General features: G+C 45.0%; 1 protein-coding gene across 1 annotated transcript in view; it reads right to left on the bottom strand.

Moving 5' to 3' along the window:
- The window catches only part of DKK2 (dickkopf WNT signaling pathway inhibitor 2), a 43356-nt gene extending 28403 nt beyond the window's left edge, over positions 1-14953 (bottom strand). Inside the window, exon 1 of the mRNA XM_082758550.1 lies at positions 14129-14953. Within this exon, the coding sequence (XP_082614676.1) occupies positions 14129-14386 (258 nt within the window). The 5' untranslated portion in view covers positions 14387-14953. The remainder of the gene's footprint in view (positions 1-14128) is intronic.
- Positions 14954-20981: the final 6028 nt, after the last annotated feature.

Raw genomic sequence — 20981 nt, 5'->3', positions numbered from 1 at the left:
ACTAATATTTATATACATGCATCCTACGCTTGATGAGCAAGCCAACATCATGAATGCTTACATTGAACCAGATATGCTTAAGTTTCTCGATAAATTGAGGTAACAGGCTGGGTTATTAATGATATCGATAACAAACTGATACTAGTTTATGACATTAATATAAATAATGAATTTATATTGGTAATTTGCTATTGTGTTTAGTACCTACCAGTGCAATCTCTCTTCTCTGTGTTTGTCTCATCTCTGAGCAGTTCCATATGGCTCCCACAGCACCACGGGGCGACAAGCTATACCATATGAAATAGTAGTTCCTGGCTCTCTGATAACTGCACACTGTCAGCTCTTGGTTCTTCTAGGAAAAATACCAAATGATAGCTCCCCACTCACCCTTTTCCATGCCATTCATTATTTTCTGTCTTTCGGTCCTGTGCTCCCACAGGACCAAACTGGGTGATGTGTCCCATTTAAGATCTCCTGTGTTGAAGCACTTCTGCTCTGATTACCCCTGCTGTCCTCCTTCCCCATCCATCCCAAACTGCTTTACATATATAAATATAATGTTTTAATTTTTTTTTTTTTTTACAAAAACGCATGCAGTTTCTCAAGAAGAGCAGCACAGCAAACTTAAAAGGGGTATAAAAATGAGCTTGTTTTGTTCTCACTTCCTGTTATTCCGCGTGGCTTCCCCCCATCTCTCTTTGCTGCTACTTCAACATGAACTGACTGACTCCAATTTAGAAGTTATCACTGAATGTGTCCAACTGTGGTCACATTAGGTCCTGTACAGTGGTATATCTACAGAAGTGCAATTTCACCCAGGGTTTTATTTCCCAGATGCTCAGTATACCGGATTTTACTGCAGATCTTTGTGGACTATATAAGTTCTTATTGTTTCGAATATGTTTCATTAAAAATGTATGCGCCTCACTAACCCACTGTTTTCTAGATAATTTTCCAACTGAGCAGCACCAATCTCTAAAAGATTTGTGTAAAACTTCACTTACATCCTCCCTGCATTGTGAAAGCTGGCCATTTAGTCCCCCTTATTTTTTCCTGTCTCCTGATCGGATATTAGTTATTTTCATCAGGTCTGAAATGGGTTACCTCCTGGCAACTTAGTTTCTTTAAAGCTTCGGTACTTGAGCTGTGGCTCCGTTCACACAACAACTTGACAAGCAGTGGCAAACTGCTTGCCAGAAACAGCATCGCTTGATTTTGATCTGCCATTAAGCCTTGTAAAAGAGTGCTACTTTGAAACATTAACCTTGATGTTATTTTTACAAATATGATTAAGGCTGAGTATTAAGAGAGCATTTTGTGAGGCAGGCTGGAAGGAAGGGGGAAGCCTCAGCCTCACACATGTTATCAGGACAGCAGAGCATTTGAGGTTTTTTGTTCTGGAAAATATTCAGGTGAAACATACTGTGAAAATAAACTTTAGAAGAAGCAAATGTTCACAAAATGTCTTCTCGCAGCTACCGTTTAAATTAATTTCCTGCCAATGGGGTCATTCTGGACAGGAGGGGATCAAAAGTAAAAGCAGTGTGAAACTTTGCTAAGTTTTCCCAGCATACAAGCACGAAGACTTCCAGGGAAGTCAGCAGCCCCAGGAGCAGCCGAGCTCCTGATCCTGCGGTAACACAGACACGTGTTGGGCTACCGGCAGTGCATGAACCGCGTTCCCGGCTGGTCTTGTGTGCTCGTGCACGGCTCATCCCAGCTGAATTTCAGCCCTGCACCACCTAAACGGCCCTCAGCTCCTCTAGAGACCGGTCTAAGGGTAAAGCTCAAATTCAAAGTGCTACATCTCAAAAGGCTTGCATGTCAGGGGAAGGAAAAAAAAAAAAAAAAGAAAAAGAAGAAGAAGAAACAACAAAAACACACACGCGGAAATTGAGACCCAAATACTGACCAGTACAGAATACAATACAGGCAGAAGGAGCACTGGAGGTCAAACCAGGGAAAGAGAGGAAATCAAATCCAGAAACCAAGTGTCAGATTCTGTTGTGCAATCTGTTTTCACAGAATCAGCTAAATCTGAATTAGCGAATTGCACATCGGCTTTTGCTCCTGCCACCGCTACATCCATGGGATCTGGGAAATGGCTTAGACACATCTCTGGAGAACAGCATGGGTCCAGTGCTTCCAAAAGGCCGAAGTCAAGACGTTCATGTGTCAGATACATGTGCCAGGGTAGCCGTCCCAGCTGCACAACACATGATGTGTCAACTGCTTTACATAGGGTGGGTCAGGAAGAGGCTCATTAAAGAGAAAAGCTACAGCTTTGCTTGCAACATCTCTGCATCCTTGTCCGGTTTGACACCAAAAAAAAATAAAAAATACACTGCTTTCAGAAAAGGGTTACTCTGGATGGAGACTGAAGTCCATAGAGAATGGCCAGATGAACCATGTCTGGTACATCAGATACAGATCCTTCACTGACATTTCATATCGTTATTTCATTGAGGGAACAACGTAAATTATTCTTACTTAACTTTTTGTGTAGTAATGATTATAACAAAGTACCCTAATGAGTAAATTCTGACCATCTTACGTAGGTGGTGAAAGACAAGAGCGCTTCTCCTTGAGCATACTTCGCAGTGAGGGAGTCTCAACCTAATGATTTCTTCCGAGCTGAATTTCTCCCCTGTCTGGAAGTGGCCACAACCCCTCTCCCTGAAGGCCCCCACAACCTAATTCCCACTGGAAACACTCAGAGAAGTTGGTACACAAACACAGACTAACCTCTGAGGTGGCTTTCCACACTGCAGTGTGTTTCACCTCTCGGGTCAAATTTTGCAGAGTTAGGAGCATTCACATGGCATTTCTGGGCAGCGTCAGCTTCTTTCTGTGGCCACATTTTTCTGGTGCATCTGCGGGGAAATGGTGCTGAAGGGAAGTGAGTTACACCACTTCTTTGGGTGCTGAACTGTCACTGCTGTGGACGCACCCCTCAGCGGACCTGGGAGCTATCCCTGCATGACTGAAGGTACCATCACACGGCTGTTATAGAGGATAACCAGGCTGGGCTCCTTTTCCCCAGCCTCGACCCGTCTGTTCTGACCCTTCAGGCCACAGAGCATTGCGGGTGAGAAACCCCTTCAGTCCCACTGAAGTCGAGAGTGACAGCACGTCCCAGACCTGGAGCTCACGCATCGCCATCATGCTTGCTTGTACAATGAATACACCGGCTTCGATTTATCCAAAACCTTTAAAACAAAGCCAAGATTGGAAGTGTTATCCTGCTCTTCATCTGTTTGGTCCTATCGGAGGAGGATTCTGCGGGTAGCTCACCGAGACAAGAGCCTGGAAGTGGATGCCCCCTCCAGTGCTGAGTGGTATCTCGGCTAGCCCGGCCTGTCTGTGGTCCATGCCTCTTCTGAAAAATGAAAGATTTTCACAGTGCTAATCCCCGTTACACAGGCAATCTGCAGCCCATTTGCTATTCCTTTTTGGCTTTATTTTTAACAGGGCCTTAAAACATATTTTTCCTTAAAATGACAACATTCTTTTCTGCCCTCTTTGTTCGTGGGGCTTTGTGTGCTCATAAACAGTTTAAGAGTTCCCTTCACACCTGCGATGCACATGTGTGCCTGTAATAAAGGCTCTCTTATCTATCCTGCGCTGATAACTTAAGAGGACAGTGTTGAAGAAAAGGCACCGTAATTGGGACTGCGATAAGCAGAACCAAACCCAAACCTACAGCAGTGACAGTAAGGCCAGCGTGCCTGGGAAGGAGGGAGCCTGACCCACGAAGCTCCTCAGAAATCTGTTTTTCAAGGTGCCCAGGGTGCCTTTGGTTTGGCACTCTGGTGTTTAAACTCTCCGTAACCTGAGCTCACTGCAGTGCAGAAATAACAGAAATCCCCACTTGCATTTCAAATTAACATCTGCCTGTCAAGCATCTCCACGCGTTCAGGTCTTTAAACTTCCTACAAATGTTTTTTAATGAAGCTGTCCAGACTTTGATTCATTCAAAATCACGCTTCCCCGTTTGGAAAAATCAGGAAGGAAAGCGGGGAAAAGCTAATCCTGAAACATTTGACTTCCAAATTCATTGTTCCAAGTGCCCAAAGTTTCAGCACTCCTGCCAGTTGATCACCCTACGCTTCAAGTGAGATCCAAAGACAAAATCCACTCTTGTGCATTCACTAACAGTAATAATATTGCCTTTCAGCTTTTGGTTCCTCTCCGTCTACCACTGCTGTTTAGCCAGTACTTACACCAAGATTTTCATATGCATACAGACAAACATACAGGCTAAGAAAGCCTGAGTTCCCACGTCTGAAATCCTTACGAAATTTTGCACAGCCTTGCACATGTTATATGTGTGTGCCATACCAAGAAGCAGAACCTCTTTTTTTCCCCACATATCAGAAAAAGGTCCTTTTTTCCCCATTCAAGTCAATTCCCTAGGGCAACAAAGGGACACAGTCACCCTTATCCCTCCTCCTGGCCCTGCAGTAGAGCTGAGGAGCCGTGGGGAAGGCGAGCAGACCTGCGAGCCCTGGCCAGGCTCAAAGATATGTGGGAGCAGCCTGCATCATCCCAAGGTCTTGCTCCATCCTTCCTTGAGCTCCCTGCACTCCGTGTCGCTTATTTGGAAAACCGTGCCAAAAATGCTTCCCAATTAACGTAATCTGAGCTATGCTGCAGCTATGCTGCTACTCAGAAACAGCTTGCTCAGACAATGCCCCCTGGAGACTTGTTTACACAGCGTGGAGCAGATCGGCACGCATCGGACGGCCACGCCGTGCCTTCTCCTTTCGGCTGCCTCCTGGAGGTTATGCTCTGCTCCCGCTGCCCCAGCTTCAGAGCCGAGGTCTCAGAGGAAGGAAAACCCCAAGTCGGCCTAACCACAGGATGGTTGGGGATCTGCGAGGCTTTCCTGGTCCCTTTTAGCTTAAGCACTGGTACGAAGTCTGAGAGAAATTTCCCTCCGCAGAGGAAAGCTTAATCTTCTGGTTAGACACCACCACACACTACAATTTGATACTTAATAAATTCTCTCAAAGCTATAATACAAGTATTCACTTGGTCACTTATCCTTTTAGCAATAAAAAACAACTGAGAGTGAAGTTCGGTTGCAATTTGTTGCAGCTGCTGTGGCAAGGACCCCCTTGGAAAGCAATTTCCAGAGGATTCTTCTTGTTAAAAACCCATTTCCTTCGCGAGGAGTGGGGTGTCTGGAAGATAGCAGTGGGGACAAAACCAAGCACAGAAGTTTACAAGCATTCCTGAAGAGCTTTTTAAAAACCCTGTATTTATTCAAACAATTACACGAACATTTCATGCAGCTGAGCAGCTTAGCCTCTCCACCAGAGACAGACTTCTAAGCCTGACTTTTGACAGACGTTTTTCCCCAGTGCCCCCTGAGAAGACACGGGCGGCAGCATCAACAGTTGGCCCCACCATGGAGAAGGTGTGGATGTGATCTCCTGGTGTCCCGGTCCTCCCATGGCTTCCAAGATTTCCCTTCTGCAGCACCGACCCACGCTTCCTCACCCTTCCTGCCACAGGACCTGACTGAACCGCTTTGCCCTGAATAATACACGCGGTGAATTTAGCTTTGTTGGGAGAAACAGGGACTGAAAGGGTCTGGAGGAACAACCCCACAGCGTTCAGCTCACACTTTATGGCGCACGGTCAGCTCTGAGGCTTAGGTGCTGTCGTTATTGCTACCCGAGTGGATGAAACTGAACTTGCAGAATGAAACCGGACTGAAACCTCGGGATGACAAAGCTGGTAAAACCTTCAGGATGTGCTAAATGCATGAAACAACTGCTGTCTTCACATTTACTCAATGGTTCCCATCATCTCAGGCCATTAATGAGATGATCTCCCCATGAAGAGAAGAAGAACGATGCCAGGCTATTTATAAACACTCACAAATTTACCCTCAGGTAGCACACCAGCCTTCTCTAGCCTGTCAGATGGACACCCTGTTCGCTGATGCAAACCCACGATGGTAGCAGCTTTTTTCACCACCTTCCTGCTTCTTCAGTTATTATTATCCCTTCATGTCTTTCACTGTACCCTCCATCTACACACGAAAGCTGTATGTTAATAATCTAATCACAACCTGTAACTCTTTCTTTGGTGAGGAATGCCATCGTCCTCTCCACCCCTAAACGAGGAGATGCTCATTTATCAGCTCCTGTCCCCTTCCATCTCTCCTAAAAAATGTCAGGGGAGACCTGGCGTGAACAGGAACCCCCCCCCAGCTCTCCTCCTACCCAGGAGAAGTGGGAGGTTTACAGCTCAGTCTCTGTGTGCTGGACAACCTAACGCCCCACTATAGAGAGATTCACAAAATTTTCTTTTTTATCATGGAAAAGAGGAGCACCTCCCAAGCAAGGTCACCACGAACTGGAAGGGAGGCAGGCTCTGCTCTTTTGCTCTCAAGCCACCAGAGAAGAGACAGAAACAGAGCAAGTTCTGCAGCCTGGACCTGTGCTAACCCTGCCAGCTAAGGCCAGCAGAAACCCCATTTAGCCATTTTTTTTTACCCAGCTGATGCTCAGGACACAAACTGTCTGCCGAGCCCAAAGCTCCTGCCTGCAGCTCTATGGCATGTTGGACAGAGGTTTTCCTCCTCTAACATCTACGCTCTATGAGAGCTCACCCTGAAGAGGAACCATGTAAGCAAAAGCACTTTTGTGTTAAACTCTGCATGAACACAGTCATAGTAAAAAAAATTATGGAAAGCACCAGTAAATCTAGGCACTGTAAGAGCAGGTGGAGGCTTCCTTGTAGCATCGGGGGAAGCCCCAGAGCTCCTTTCATTAGTGACTTCAGAAAACAGCCCAAGGTATTTGTGATGGGAGCCAAGACCCAGATTTTGATGGCTCCCTCTGAGTTGACATGAGTGCTTGAGACTGGCCACCAGAGCACTGGGGCTGTCCTCTGTGAAACGCTACGGTTTCGCTGTTTAAAAAATTAATAGGAAGGGAGAAAGTCATATGAAAGCAAAAAGGTTAAATGCAAGATGGTAGCACATCTGACATTGCTTTTTTTTTTTTTTTTTTTTTGACACCGTATGAACCTTTCTGATGCTTGTGGGAATGAGCTGAACTAGGTTAACCCCAACGAGATTAGTCAGGCTTAACATCTTGCACTTCTGTTGGTGGTTTTACATATGATGCTCGATCCCCTTTCCAGAGACCTTGTTTTATGCCAAAATGCCTCACTTCGGGAGCTTTGCCGAAGAGATGCACCATTTTGTGTATGCAAAAAATTACGATATGTTTACGTACAGTAAATCATTTCTGAAAGCTACCATGCCCTGTGGATGAAGGCAAAGCGAAGGAGCTCTTCCCTCACAAGAGGCATTACTTTCAGTGACGCAATGTCTAGTTACGAATGAGATCCCAAGAACAAAAGTTTCCTGCTCCACCACGAACACATCCCGTTTGCAATTCCTTTCCAGAGATCTCCATTTTCGGCATCTAAGCCTTGGAGGGAAGAGATCAGAGTGCCAGCAAGCCACTGCTTCGCTCGGCGCAAGCTGCCAAAAGGCGCAGACCGCTCTCCCATTCACCGGCCCGACGAGTGCGCTTCTAAAATCATGCACAGCCTGGTTCACACTGACATGATGCACGGAGAATGAGGCAGAGGGCTTGCAGAGCAAAGCAACACCTCATTCCCGAGCATGTGCAGAACAGCCCACCTTCGCTCGCTGCTACAAACGCTCAAACAATGCCATTTGCGGTACACATGTGCAACGTGCATGTCTCCGAGATTCATTACTGTGCAGATGAAAATTCAATCATATCAAAGCTTAGCTTGAGGAAAGACCCAAGGGGCTGAGCTGTGTGCTTATGCACTTTGAGGGGGGAAAAAAACCAACAACCCTTAAACTTTTTTTTTCTTTTTTCTTTCCTTTTTTTTTTTTTTTTTTTTTGGTAGAATTATTCCAGTATTTTTCTTTAGTAAGAACAAAATAGCTGCTAAATGATTGAACTCCACATCCCCTCTGCTTCTATCCATCTATTTTCGTAACTCTTTCGTTTCTGTACAAACACTAATGTATAAATCATAGATGGAGCTAGAGTCAATCCCAAGAAAACTGTAACTTAAATGAACAAAACTCATCATTTTGTTTGAAAACTGCTGTGTTTTGGTCCTTTAGCACAGCCATACGTATCATTTTATACTCTTTCTCACCTTACTTTTTGTAGCTCTTTCTAGAGCAGAGGATTCCACAGTTTGGAAGGCCTGCAAATTCACCTGTTTTCATTGCAATTTGAAATTTGCTTGGTTTTCATCAAGTTTGACATGAAGATAAATCTGCCCTTCATCAAAACAGAAAAATTGTACCGAAGAAAAGTGATGGTTTGGGGACACATTGTCAGCATACATCCTGTACTTGACCAAAAAAAGAAGAGATGAACATACATGTTCTCTGATGAAAATAAAGACTTTTGCAGGGAAAATTCATTTTAAACATACAAAGCCAACCTGATCTTAGGCAAAATTAATATATATACATAAAATCAACCTGATCTTCTTGGCTTTTGTAGAGCCCTTGCACATCCATTGGTGTAAAGCTCATAGAATTTGATTTCAATCTAAAGATGTCAGAAGATGATCTTGAGGTCTCTTCCAACCTAGAAAATTCTGTGAATTCTGTGAAATGCAACCTAAGACAGCCAAAATGCAAGTATTTTCATAAAAAGTTATCCTCGGTTTCCTAACCTATTATCTAAATCCACAAGGAGCATTACCAATGGAGCAAAAGCAGAGAGGCAGTTTCTGTTTTTCTTCCCTGTTCCGAAGGATCACGGCAACCTCTCCTCCTTAGATCTGTCCCAAATGTCCAGGGACTGCAGCGCAGGCACCGCGCCACAGAGCTCCCCGGCCGGGGCTTCTGCAAGCCCAGGTGGGAAGGGAAGGTCTCTGCCTTGAAGCAGAGTTCTCCAAATCATTGCTTTTACATATGTAAAAAAGGATTGTTCGGATATACTTTACAAAAAAAAAAAAAAAATCCCAGAAAGACAAAACCGAAGAGGAAAGCCATGCAGGCAAAACAAACAGAAGCAGGAGCTTGATGGGACTCCTCCTTTGCGGAGTTAAATTCCTCCTGAGTGACATTTCCAGGGTGAGGCATTTGTAAGTACAACTGTAAAAGGACCAAGGCTCAACTGACAAGCCATGAGATATGAAGTGCTTGCAAGACGCATCCGGTGTTGAGATAATTAAAATCAAAATTAAACTCGAGCTCTACTTGCATCTGTGAAGCATCAGTTAATCAAACATAATGAGTTAATCAGACTCATTTTTCGGAGGGCAGAACGTAATCATGCATCATCTTTTGTCTTGTCCTTGGACTCCGACAGACGCTAACTCTTCTAAGTATTTGCACACCCGACAGCACGTCAGGGTCCTGGACATTTTCTAGGCACTGCCGCGGCTTTAATAGGAAGGAGTCCTAATAAAGCCACTTTATAGGAGCTTTTACTCTATATTAAGAAGTCAAACAGTAATAACAAATTAACGGGGACTCCAAGCATGACCCGAGAAGGAGATAATACCCTGCATCCCATATTTTTGCAATCCAGAGACAAGCCACTCAACTATTTAGCAAGACTGCTGCCAGTAAACCAGTGTCTCCCAGATTCCTAACAGAAAAGAAAAAGAAGAAAAAAAAAAAAAAAAAGAGCAAAGAATACATTTTCTGGTGACCTCTGCAGATTTAGCAATCCTGTGCTTTTTTGGGTTCTGTTTTAATTTTTTCATTTATTTATGTTTTAAACTGCTGCTGGATGTAACTTCTAGGTATTGTAATTAATTTATTTTTAATCCAGTGGAGAAATAATTCATACTGGCTTGGTTTCTAGCTATTCAAGATATTGCGGTTACATTTTTTGGTGTCTTTGGTACATTTTACTGCAGCATTCTCAGGGCGCTGCAGTCAATTACTAAATCTCATGCTGTTTTACTTGCTCCAAAGCATCATCCAAGCATTTTCTAGCAAGTTCTTGTGGGCTGCTATGTCCTGTTTGAGAAACACATGCGTGTCCACGCGCTGATAGGTATGAGATCAGCGTCACTGCAGACGTTTTGATTAATGCCTTCTCGGTTTGGTTTCTGTGGGCTCGAGGCTCCTGGCTCAAGCTGGGATAGAGTAGAAAAAAATATAAAAACCTACATTTTAAAAATTAAACCAAGTGCATTTGAAAAACAAAGGCTTAGCTGGTATCTATCACGCCTCCGCAGTGTTGTAACCTGCCCCAGCTTGGTCTCTCTCTCTCGGGCACCCCACGGCCGTCCTGCTTCTCCCCTTCACTGCTGCTGCTCCCGCTGTGCGCGTGGGGGAAGTGGGAGGGATGGTCCCAGCGGGAAGCACAAACCCAGCCAGCTGCTCGGCGGCAAGGGGAACGAGAGAGAGGACTTGCTGGGGATAAAGAGCTGAAAGAATGGCTTTTGGGAAGGGCAGAAGGGCAGAGAGCTGCAGATGGAAGAGGGAAAGTGGCTGGAAGGAAAGCCTGGTAGTGCTCTGCCCACCAAATTGCCAAAGGCTGCTGAGCACGAGGGAGTGCGAACCCCAGCAATGATGCAGGTCACGGAGAAAAGGGTGGACTACAACCCAGAGGCAAGAAATCAAGAAGGTGGTGAAGGGAGTCAAAGGAGCATCACGCAGAAACCTACGGACGGCAGGGACTGTCGGTCCCAGCTGTGACATGCGGGGATTTCTCTTCCACTTTGCGTCCTGAGGACGCAGGAGAGCTTGCCCCAGCGCAGCAGAAGCTGTGCCTAACACGCAGTAAATTAACACACCACTGTTGCTGATCCGGCCTTGTTATTTATGGCTCTATTTGCAGCCTTTTATTTAATTAGAGAGATGATATATCCGTAATGATTTTCTAGAGGGGCTAGCTACTGCAACAAAATTCCTGGAAGCTGCCCCTCTAAATCAAGCTTTGAAGGGGAATTGGTGGCAGGCAGTGCGCGGTGCTGACCCCCCTGAAAAGTAACAGTCCAACACCCGCTGTACGATCCTATTTCCGAGCATGTTTTTCCCCTGTGCAAAGGCTGTAGACACTTTGTGATTCCCTGTGAAAACGGGAAAACATTAGCAGTTTGCAGAAAGGGGAAAACAGGAGTGATGGTGAAGAACAGCGAAGACAGTGAAATCTCACCGATTTAGCACGTCAGTGCTTCTCATTCCCTGCTGATCCAAGGCAGTAAAGGGAATAAGAACAGAAAATAAATAATATTCCTCAGAAAGACATAAAAACGCAAGTCTTACTAAAACCCACGCTTGTCCTGCTGGTCTCTCCAGCAAGCCAAATCAGCTTGCTTCGCTCGCGCAAGTATTTTCATTAATTTGAACTGGAACTTTGCCTGACAAAGGAGCACAGGATCTTCCTTTTCTGGGCAGCAGCGCTGTAACCACCAGCTGAAATACATCAACACTCCAGATAAGCCATGAACTATTGTATCCGTTGATTTATAGCTGATTAAAGACTCCCAAGTTGCTCCTAGTCCTACAAATTAACGGAATTGAAAATGTGGCATTAACGTATTAAAGAAGCACTCTGAAAGCGTGTTAGGCTACCAAACTAAATGAATAAACAGGTTGCAGGCTGATGACCCTCTGGTCCTCGCAGTAGTTTCGGTGAGAGTCCTCCGATTCCCACTGCACGTATCAGCAGAGAGCTCAAGGCACACCTCGGCGCTGTCACAACAGCCCGTGCAAAATCCTGTTAATTTGGCTTGAAGCTGCATGGCCCTGGTCCTTAGTGAAATTATTTCCTAGTTGTACGAGGCACTCAACTCACTATTTCATGGCACCGAGATAGGAAAAGTACTTCCATTTCTAATATTTTATAAATTCCATTAATGCAAAAGACTGTTTGGGAAAGAAAAGCGTAGGCAGCTCTACTCTTGACAAATGGCAATGTGAAACTTCAACACAAAGTCCCATCACCTTAACAAATTGAGAACTAACCTAATGAGAGAGCAACTTCTAAAACTTATCACAATGTCATGTCTTAAGTGGTTGAAACCACTTGTGAGACCACTGTAAAAACACAGCGGCTTACCAACCCCGCAACTGGAAGCATCGCCAGAGATAAAGTCCTGTCACAAAAGCAACTACTTTCTTTTTTCCTTCTTTTTACTGCAATTCTGTGTTAACTATTTTGCTTCAGGTTTAGGGTCAAAAATAATATCTACAAATATTGCTAGCGAGTCTGAGTCATTTTCCTGGTGCACGCTGGTGTGAGCCCACGCAGCACAGGGAGAGGGGAAGCAGCACTGACAGCCCCGGACAGGAGGTGAGGCGTCTGATCCTTCAGGGGGTTTGCTCACGGGAGGATTGGCAGAAGGAGGCTCCCACAGGTGAAAACATGATAACTGCTACCAACAGGATGTCCTACCATGCGTGCCAACTCTTCTACCATTACAGAAACTTGCAGTTTTGTCTCTGACCTGTGCGTTCATGCCACTAACTAGAAATCCACTGCAAACAGCTCAGATTGGCAAGCTAGGGTCAAATCTTGCAGATGCCACTGATGGGCAATGCAACCTGTTCTCCAGGAACTAGGCAAGTTGTACTCAATCATCCTCATCATTGTGCCAAATACCCACTGAGGGAAGAAGGATGGGGAAGGGTGGCAGGACCTCTCCCAAAGGCAAAAAGTCCCTGTCGTGCCTGGGGCTGTACACAGAAAACAAAAGAAAACCCAAGGAGAACATACAATAAAGCGTGCCACGCTCCTGTATTTCCTCTAGGTGATTTAGCATAATAATTATTACAACGTGCACGAAGAAAGAAGGCAGTACTTCAGTAACATGAAACTGCAGCGCAGCATCTGTTACTGAACTTTGCTCAGAGGTAAGGAGAGGCGACCAGATTCTGGGTGAATTATAAAACAATTGGGTGGTTAGGGAAAAGAAAGCTTGGAGAAGTTTAAAAACAAATTTCTCCCACGCAAACCCCAAAGCTACCACCCCTGTTATTATGCCTGCACACAAACCCAAATGATAACATCCAATTATTAGGAAGCTGATGTGAAACACTGCAATGAATTTAGGGGGTTGCTTGAAGTTGCAGCTTCTCTGCTGCTTTAAGGAAAATGTGGGCAAGACAGAGACCCTTAAGGCACCGAGTATTTTGCCTCTTTAGTGCTGAATGCTGGCAGCTCCCTTGCTGCTAACACTGTTTGTTGCTTATGAAAAGCAGCTGTCTTTTGAGGTACTAATAATACCCGATCGTAAGTAATCTATATTTTCTGAAGTAGCCTACCTCCTTCAAGAGCAACATTCATACCATCCAAGCTGAGGCTTGATGGAGAATCGGAGGACTGATGGCTTAAAATACTGCTTTATGGGTTACCACAAATAAAGTTGAGAGAACATTTCCTATCAGGTTTCCAAATTTCAAAGCAGGCTAGAGAGACAAGAAGACTGTAGTTCACGAGCATGTTAGGGTCTCCTTTTTCATAAGGTTCCCACAACCTTTCATTTTCTCCTTACACTCAGACTTCGCATTCAGGGCTGTTACTCCCTGCTTATCTCATCTGGATATAAGCGCACGGAACTTCTAAAACCACTGGAGCGTACTGGAGACGAGAAACCTGGAATTTATATTCTGTCATATTAAGCAAATGAATGTGCCCAGACCGATACCACTGGGACAGCATGACTTCTCGTTCTCACATGGAGAAACACCTCAGAGATTAACTTCCTAGGAGGGATTTTTAAAAGCAGATTTCTTTTGCCACTGGAAACGCCACGTCCACTTTACGGTCAAATTTTCCTCACCTATTCAAATTCAATTTATTCAGCGTCTTAGAGTTAACAAGAAATTTCTTCCTTTACTTCCAGCAACCCTTTGAAGGATCCAAACAAAGAAATACTGAAGATGATTTTCTTTAGATTACTCTTTCTTTCATCAGTTACTGATCCGACAGAGAAAAACTAAAGGTTTTAAACCTTCCAGCTACCACTTGCAAAGCTCCCAAAGCCTCTTTTGAGATGACCTTGTCCCAGACAACCCGGATGAATAAATTAATCAATGTAATACAGTAAAACTTTGCAAGCAACACGAGAGGGGGACGAGCAATTCTTTGCATATAGCACGCAGACGGACAGACACTCGAGCAACGAAGCGATGTCCTACCTCTCCTTGCCGGTGATAGTGCTTGGGAGGTTTTCTCATCTGCTCTAGCATTTTGCCCTTCTTACTGCTAGCAAGCGTCAGTCCCTGGTGGATGCCTGCGGATCTGTTGGTTGCCTGAGTTGGAGCCTCCCCCATCAGGGTGGACTTGATGGAGTTCACCTTGGCGCTGGAGCTGTCTAGCTGGGAGCTCTCCACGATCAGGACCGCGGCTAGTAAGAGGAGACAGCAGGAGCACTTATTCCACATCAGCATGATCATCTCCCCTCCCCCCAAAAGGATTATCTTTCTTTTTCTTTCTTTCTTTTTGTTTTTTTTTTTTTTTTTTTTTTTTTTTTTTTTTTTTTTTAAGGCAAAGTAAAAGAAAAGAGAGGTGTAAAAAGGTTCGAAAAAATCTCTCTCACAGCTGCTAATAAGGCAACGGGTTTCAAAGCCCCGCACTCAGGGAAGTGCTGTTCTGAGAGAGACGGGAGAAAAGCAATAAAAAAAAAGAACTCCCCGGGAAGAAAAAAAAAATAAAATAAAATAAAAATAGGTGTCAAGTCTATAGGCACTGAGCAACTATCGGGTCTGTGCAGTGGTGGCTTTTTCCTCCGGGTCCTTGAGAAGTCCAGGCAATTCTGTAGTGCCAGCGAGCAACAAGCTGTGAGGCAACTGCGCCCGGGCAGCTCCCGCCAGCGCAGCCCCCAGCACGTTTGCTCCAGCTTCAGAGGCAGAGCGAGCGAGCGCCTTCCCCCTCTCCTCCTCTCTCGCCGCACAAGCCAGCAGAGAGGAAACTCAAACCAGATCCAATCCGAGCAGCACCGGCAGAAGCTGGGCTTCGTTTTCTTTCACTCTCTCTCTCCCCCTCTCTTTACTTTTTATTCCCCTCCTCCTTTTTTTTTTTTTTTTTTTTTTTCTGTCTTCTGTCTCAGCCTCTGCAAACAGTGGGAGCGAAAGCGCACGGTCTCCTCCTTCTCCTCCTCCTCCTCCTCCTCCTCCAGCCCGTCACCGCTGTGGGACGAGGGGCTTGGGGTGTGCAGGGGACCCCAGGGCAGGCAGCACACCCCAGGGGCTGTCCCTCACCCACGGCAGGGCCACGGGGCTGGGGGCAGAGTCCAGCAGCTGCTCACTGCCCCCCGGATTTTTATAGGCACCCCCAGCCCGGGGGGGACACCCTGCTCATCTCCCCCAGCTCCCACCTCAGCCTGGTGGGGCCACAGATGCTCGGGTACCCAGCTGGCTGCTGCCCGGGCTCCCCAAATTTTGCCAGCTGGTGGCCGACCCCCAAGCCCCATCACCTGGGTGGCTGTCACTCCCGGTGCCACAGCACCAGCACCACCTGATTTGGGGAAGAGAAAGGTGACGGACACAGGGGGCAAAGCCAGCAGGGCTGGGGTAAAGCCAGCTCCCAACTGGATTTTAAATTGTTCTACAGAGTATGGTGCTTGCTGTCACCCAAGTATCAGATGAGCTCACCTTTACTGGTTATAAAGTTAGAAACAATCTCATTAGAGCCTTAATTTCTGGAAAAAAAAAAAGTAATTTTCTGAGTTTAAATTTCGCTTTTTCCTGCACTCATATCTGCAAGGAGGAAGAAGTGGCAACTAACTAAGTCAAATTAGAGCATTTGTCTTCCTCACAGCCGTTTCCTTTTTCCATCTTTGCTCAGCCTTCAGTAAATTACAACTCTGTCTTCATCTCTAATAATTCCTGACAACATTTGTAAGGGAATGTGCCTAGAAGTTCAGAAAGCAATTTGCAATCGCACAAAGCAGCAATAAAAGCCAGTCCTTTCCGATTGTTTCTGACTTGGCCTTTGACACCTAGCCCTCCCTGTGCTTCAGCCCTGCCAAGCCCCAAAGGCAGCGCGAGCAGCTCGCAGGGCCGCAGGAAAAGCTCCAAGAGATAATTTCATCAAGAGCTGGCCGTGATCCACACCACCACCACAATCTGCAGAAGAGCATCCACAGAGCAGCACCCAGCCCACACGGATGCACGTGAGCTGCCTACACACACGAGCACCCACCCACCCACCCACCCACCCAGGCAGGCTCATGCTGAGATGGGGAGACACGAAGCGGTGACAGCTCCCAGATTTGTCATCAATCCCGAATTTCCTCTTACTGCTGTCACCGCCTGACGTAGCCACATTTTGTGTTCTTGCTGGGGCCAGCACGAGCTGTAGCTCTCACCTCTTCCTGGCATTCCCCATAGGTGTCACGGCGGAGCCTTAGCGCTGACCTGTCCTGCTTCGTGGCTGGTAACAAATTCACAAAAATACAGCTTCTGCGGGTTTTGCTGCGTTCTGGGCTGCAGGACCACACACTGGCATTTTGGCTGTGATGGACGCTCTCTAAAAAAAAAATAACAAAATAAAATAAAAAAATCCACCCGTGTTTCTTTTGCAGAGGAAGCAAGAGAAATGTGTAAGTCAGCAATGGAGCACTGACCACCAAAGTCGCCTCGACTAAGGGAGAATTACAAAGAGAACAAAATAAGCTGATGAGGCACACAAAGAGAATCCATGACAATAAAAAAACACAAATGATGACCTCATGCGAGTACCATTCAGCTCTTCTTGAAATAAATGGACATGTGTGGTATTAAAAAGAGCCACGCAGCACCTAAAAGGACCAGACTGTAAGCGTACTGTGTCTAAATTAAAGATAATATCCATTAATTACTTAACATTAACATTACTTAACAAACATAAACATTAACATTACTTAATAAACATAAATAGCAAACTGCATCCCAAATCCCTTGACGTAAATCAGAAAGTCCCCCAAAAAAACATACCCTACAGAAATGTGAAGAAAATGGGGTAGGAACGATCACATCTTTTCAGATATTTAAAAGCAGATGCCCAAACTCATTCCTTTAATCAGGCTGGATTCAGCTAAGGATGAAGTTAATCAGTCGGGGGGGCCCTTCCCTTCCCTTCCCTGATGGTAACTACAAGTCGGGTTTGCTACCACAGTTCTTGTGTGGTAAGGATAGGTAGTACTCAGAGAAACAAGATAATTGCTATTTTATTTATTTATTTATTTATTTTTTTTACTTTTAATCAGCATTTAGCCCATGCTTCAGCCTGGTCAAATGCATCCTTCCAAACTTGGCTGTGGATTTCCTACGCTCCTCATTGCCTCAGTCACGCCCTTTAACGGCAGAATTACTTGACAACATCTACTCAAATAAAATGGCACGGAGGCAAAAATCTCAAGGAGCATCCCTGTTTTCCAGATGTATGATTACTATGTGCTACGACCTAGAATTTCAGCGACATGAACAACTTCTAAAACACATAAGCATGCAACTATGCCTTCGTATCTCTCCTCAGATAAATTAATGTGCCTTGTATAAGAAAAGGAGGCTTGCCTTTTGTCTTATTTGCTTCCATAAAGAGGAGAGACACAACGAAGCTTGTACTTATAGCCAAAATAGACGCTCATACCCTGCAAAAATGTTGGAGGCTTCAGTGCTCCAAACACAATTCTGATTTACAAATGCTTTGGTGTTTAATTACACTCAAAAATTTAACGGAAAGAGTTGAGTGGCCTTAAACAAACAAAGATTTTCGTATAGTTTTTCCAGTTTCACCACTTTCTCTTGCCAAAATCAAAAACGGCCAAAAAAAGTATTTCCATGTGTTCATATTTTCATTGAGAATCATCAAAATTTTAATTGATTTTCTGCTATACATTTTTCTGTATGAAGTTGTTTCCCCCTCCGTTTATATTTTTGTCCAGGACTAGATCCATTGATCCAACTAGATCCATTGCAGCCTTTTTTTCTTTTTTTTTTTTTTCCCCTATGTTTTTTAGGAGGCAGAAGAGGGGATTTCATGTGGGTGGGAAAGACATGGAAAAGATGAGTAACCTTTTTTTTTTTTCTCTTCGTTTTTTTTCCATTTTCCTCTGCAACTTTTATTTAAAATGAATTGTTTGGGGGAAAAATCTAGCAGAAATGAAGATAAAGGCAATAAATAAATGAACATAAGAAATTAATATATTCAATTCAAGGACAAAACCAAAATACAATAAAATGAGGAGATCCTTTACCAGACCTCCTCCAAAGGGCCAGAATTGTACACTGCAATTGCAGAATATTGCAGGCCAGATTATAATCCTGCCTACTTTATAGCAACTATATTTTAAGTCACTTGACTTCAATTGAACTGGTTTTGATTTATACCAGCCTTGGTTCAGCCTAACGTCCTATGTTTTTCTTTCCCTTAAATAAACAAAATTACCTGTTCTTCAAATTAAATCTGGTTTTAATTCTGTATAAAGCATTTTGGGATCCTTGTTGTATGAAAGACTTTCTCTGACATAGAGGTGTATTGTTTTTTGTTATTATTTTTTGGGTTCACCAGCTGCACTGAATTTCCATTGCCCCTTACAGCAACTCTCACAGCTTGGATATGGCCAAATCTCCTTTAGCACTGCCCCTGGGGCCTACTCTGTGCTTTATTTAATTTCTTACTTAAAAAAAAAAAATAAAATAAAAAAAAATGCTATCAGGGCTATCGAGCAATAGCGAGTTTTTCTAAGACTGTAGCTCAACAGTACATCATTTTACTTTAAGAAGTATATTTTAGTAGTTCCTTCCTGCCCTCTGTCCTCATCTCTCTGTAGGGGTGCATTTTGGGTTTGCCTCTTTCTTTTTCCACTGCCTTTGTGAAGAGGGTGCAGGAACTGGGCATCGGGTGGGGACAAAGGGTGAGGGGAGCCCCTGCTGTGGCATTTCCCCCGAACGCCTCAAGTGCTGGGACTGCAGCCCCAGAAAAGTGCCCAGAGGACTTGTTGGGGCGTGCAATACCCAAAAAAAAGCATGGCAAATGGGTGTCAGCTCCAGAAGTGCACGTTAATGCAGTCTTTGGGCACCACGAAACCCTTCTTCACAGGTGATAATTCCATATTAGCAGCAGGGGAAGCACTCTTTAGAGCTCAAGCCGTGTTTCCACCAGCATTTTAAGGCCAGGGTGAGATCTGCTGCCCTGAGAGCTGGCCTGCTCGGCGCATCCCCGAGCACCACACCGCAGCACACGCTACCAGCAGGGTTTGTGGGCCACGTAGAGGGGTGCTGGCGGCAGCAGCACGGCCGCAGCATCGCTCCTCGCTGAGCTGCCACCACAAACAAGCCCCAGCAGGGGCTCGCCACCAATTTCCGAGCAGCCCAGCCACATCGAGAGGCCCCAGCTCACCTCTCCCCCTAAAGGTTCCCGGCTCCCCAAAACCGCCGGCGAGCGCGGCCGCTTGTGCAAGAGCCTCAGCAGGAGGCACGGCCGCAGCCCGGAGAGAGGCAGGCTCGCAGCGTGTGGCCCCGGCCACGGAAACAGGGACAAATATCCCAGCCTTGGAGTCTTGCTTTTTTTGGGTCCGATCCCTAACGCCATGCTCGTCATGCGCAGGAAGGCGAAGGATGCCATAAAGCTGTTTTGAAGTCCGTATTTATGATTTTTGCTCCTGCTGATTCTTTTTTTCCAAAAAGATGAGTACTGAATGTTATTGTTATTCCTCATAAATAACTCCTTTTCTTGATTAAAACAGTCCAGGACAATGTCACAGTTAATTAATGACACGGGGTGCGACTGGCTCGGTCACTCCCGGTTCGGGATTTCAATCAGCCCCGCCGATGACCATTAACCCTTCGGAGGGGGAATCACCGATTTCTTGAGGTGATGACAAAAGCAGAGGGAAACAAATCCCAGACCACCAAAAATAATAACTACTGACCAGCATTGCCAAACACAACAACTGGTCGATTACAATTATTTTAAGCTATTTGATTATTTTCTCCAAAAACTCTTTGATACATCACGGCACCGCATACAGCCGAGGCAGCAGGTGTTTTGGCACCAAGCGGAGGGGAGGAGGTGCTGTCCACACGGAAAGGTGTCAGCAAAGCTGCAAAAGATGTGGGTCTCACGCACCTGGAGCAGCAATGGTCAGGCTCCGGCCCCAGCACGACACAGCTCAGTGTCCAGCATGTGGTTTTCCAGAGGAGCCCGACACGCACACACAGACACGAACTTGTGGTAGCCCAGAAAGATGCTTGTCTTGATATGGAAATAGCTGAAATTTCAGCGTCCCTCCCCGCAGCTGCGTATGTTGGAGGGTTGTTAAAACCATAAAAATACTTATAATTAGCCATTCTACGTACACCCATTTTCTTTGCGATATTCTTGGCAATATTGGAGCCGAATTACTCAAACTTTCCAAAGAAAAATAACTGTAAGGAAAATTCCCTTCTCAGGAATGAAGGCAGCAGAAAATTCTGAGGTCAAAAAGGGAATTAGAATGGAAATCATTGTGCAACCTTAGCTATAATAAGTACTGAGAAAGCTGATTGCTATTTATTATGTTTATCTCGTGCTTTCTGATAAACGCAGTCGCATCTGAGGACTCTGTGTCAAGCATATAAAACAGCAGCTGTAAACATATTGCTTTGGCTTGCAAACCTGACTTAAGCAAATGCTTCTGGAGCTAGGACATTGTATCCACAAGGGTGTAAAAAAAATCTCACTTTCAGAAAAAGAGTAGACTGCTTTGCCTAAAAGTGAGATGGGGAAGGTTGCTTATTTCTCTGTACGATTGCTCAGTTTTACTCCTTGTCTTTATTTAAGACAACTACTCAAAGACAAAGAGACAAGTCTTCTAGAACGTAAACTCCTGCAAGTTTTTTCTAGTACACAGCCACAGAATGAGGGGATAACATGATACATCAAAAAATCCTTAGCCACAATACAAAAATTTAAGCTGAATGTTCAGTTCATTAAATAGAGTCAAAATCAATCCTACTAGCAGCCTAATACGACTCTAGTTGATAAAATAAGGGTCTCATAATATAAGAGTATCACTTTCGAAGTTCC

Source organism: Aythya marila (assembly GCF_965140915.1).
Source record: "Aythya marila genome assembly, chromosome: 4".
Classification (NCBI taxonomy): Eukaryota; Metazoa; Chordata; class Aves; order Anseriformes; family Anatidae; genus Aythya; species Aythya marila.
This window is presented reverse-complemented; position numbering and strand designations above follow the sequence as displayed.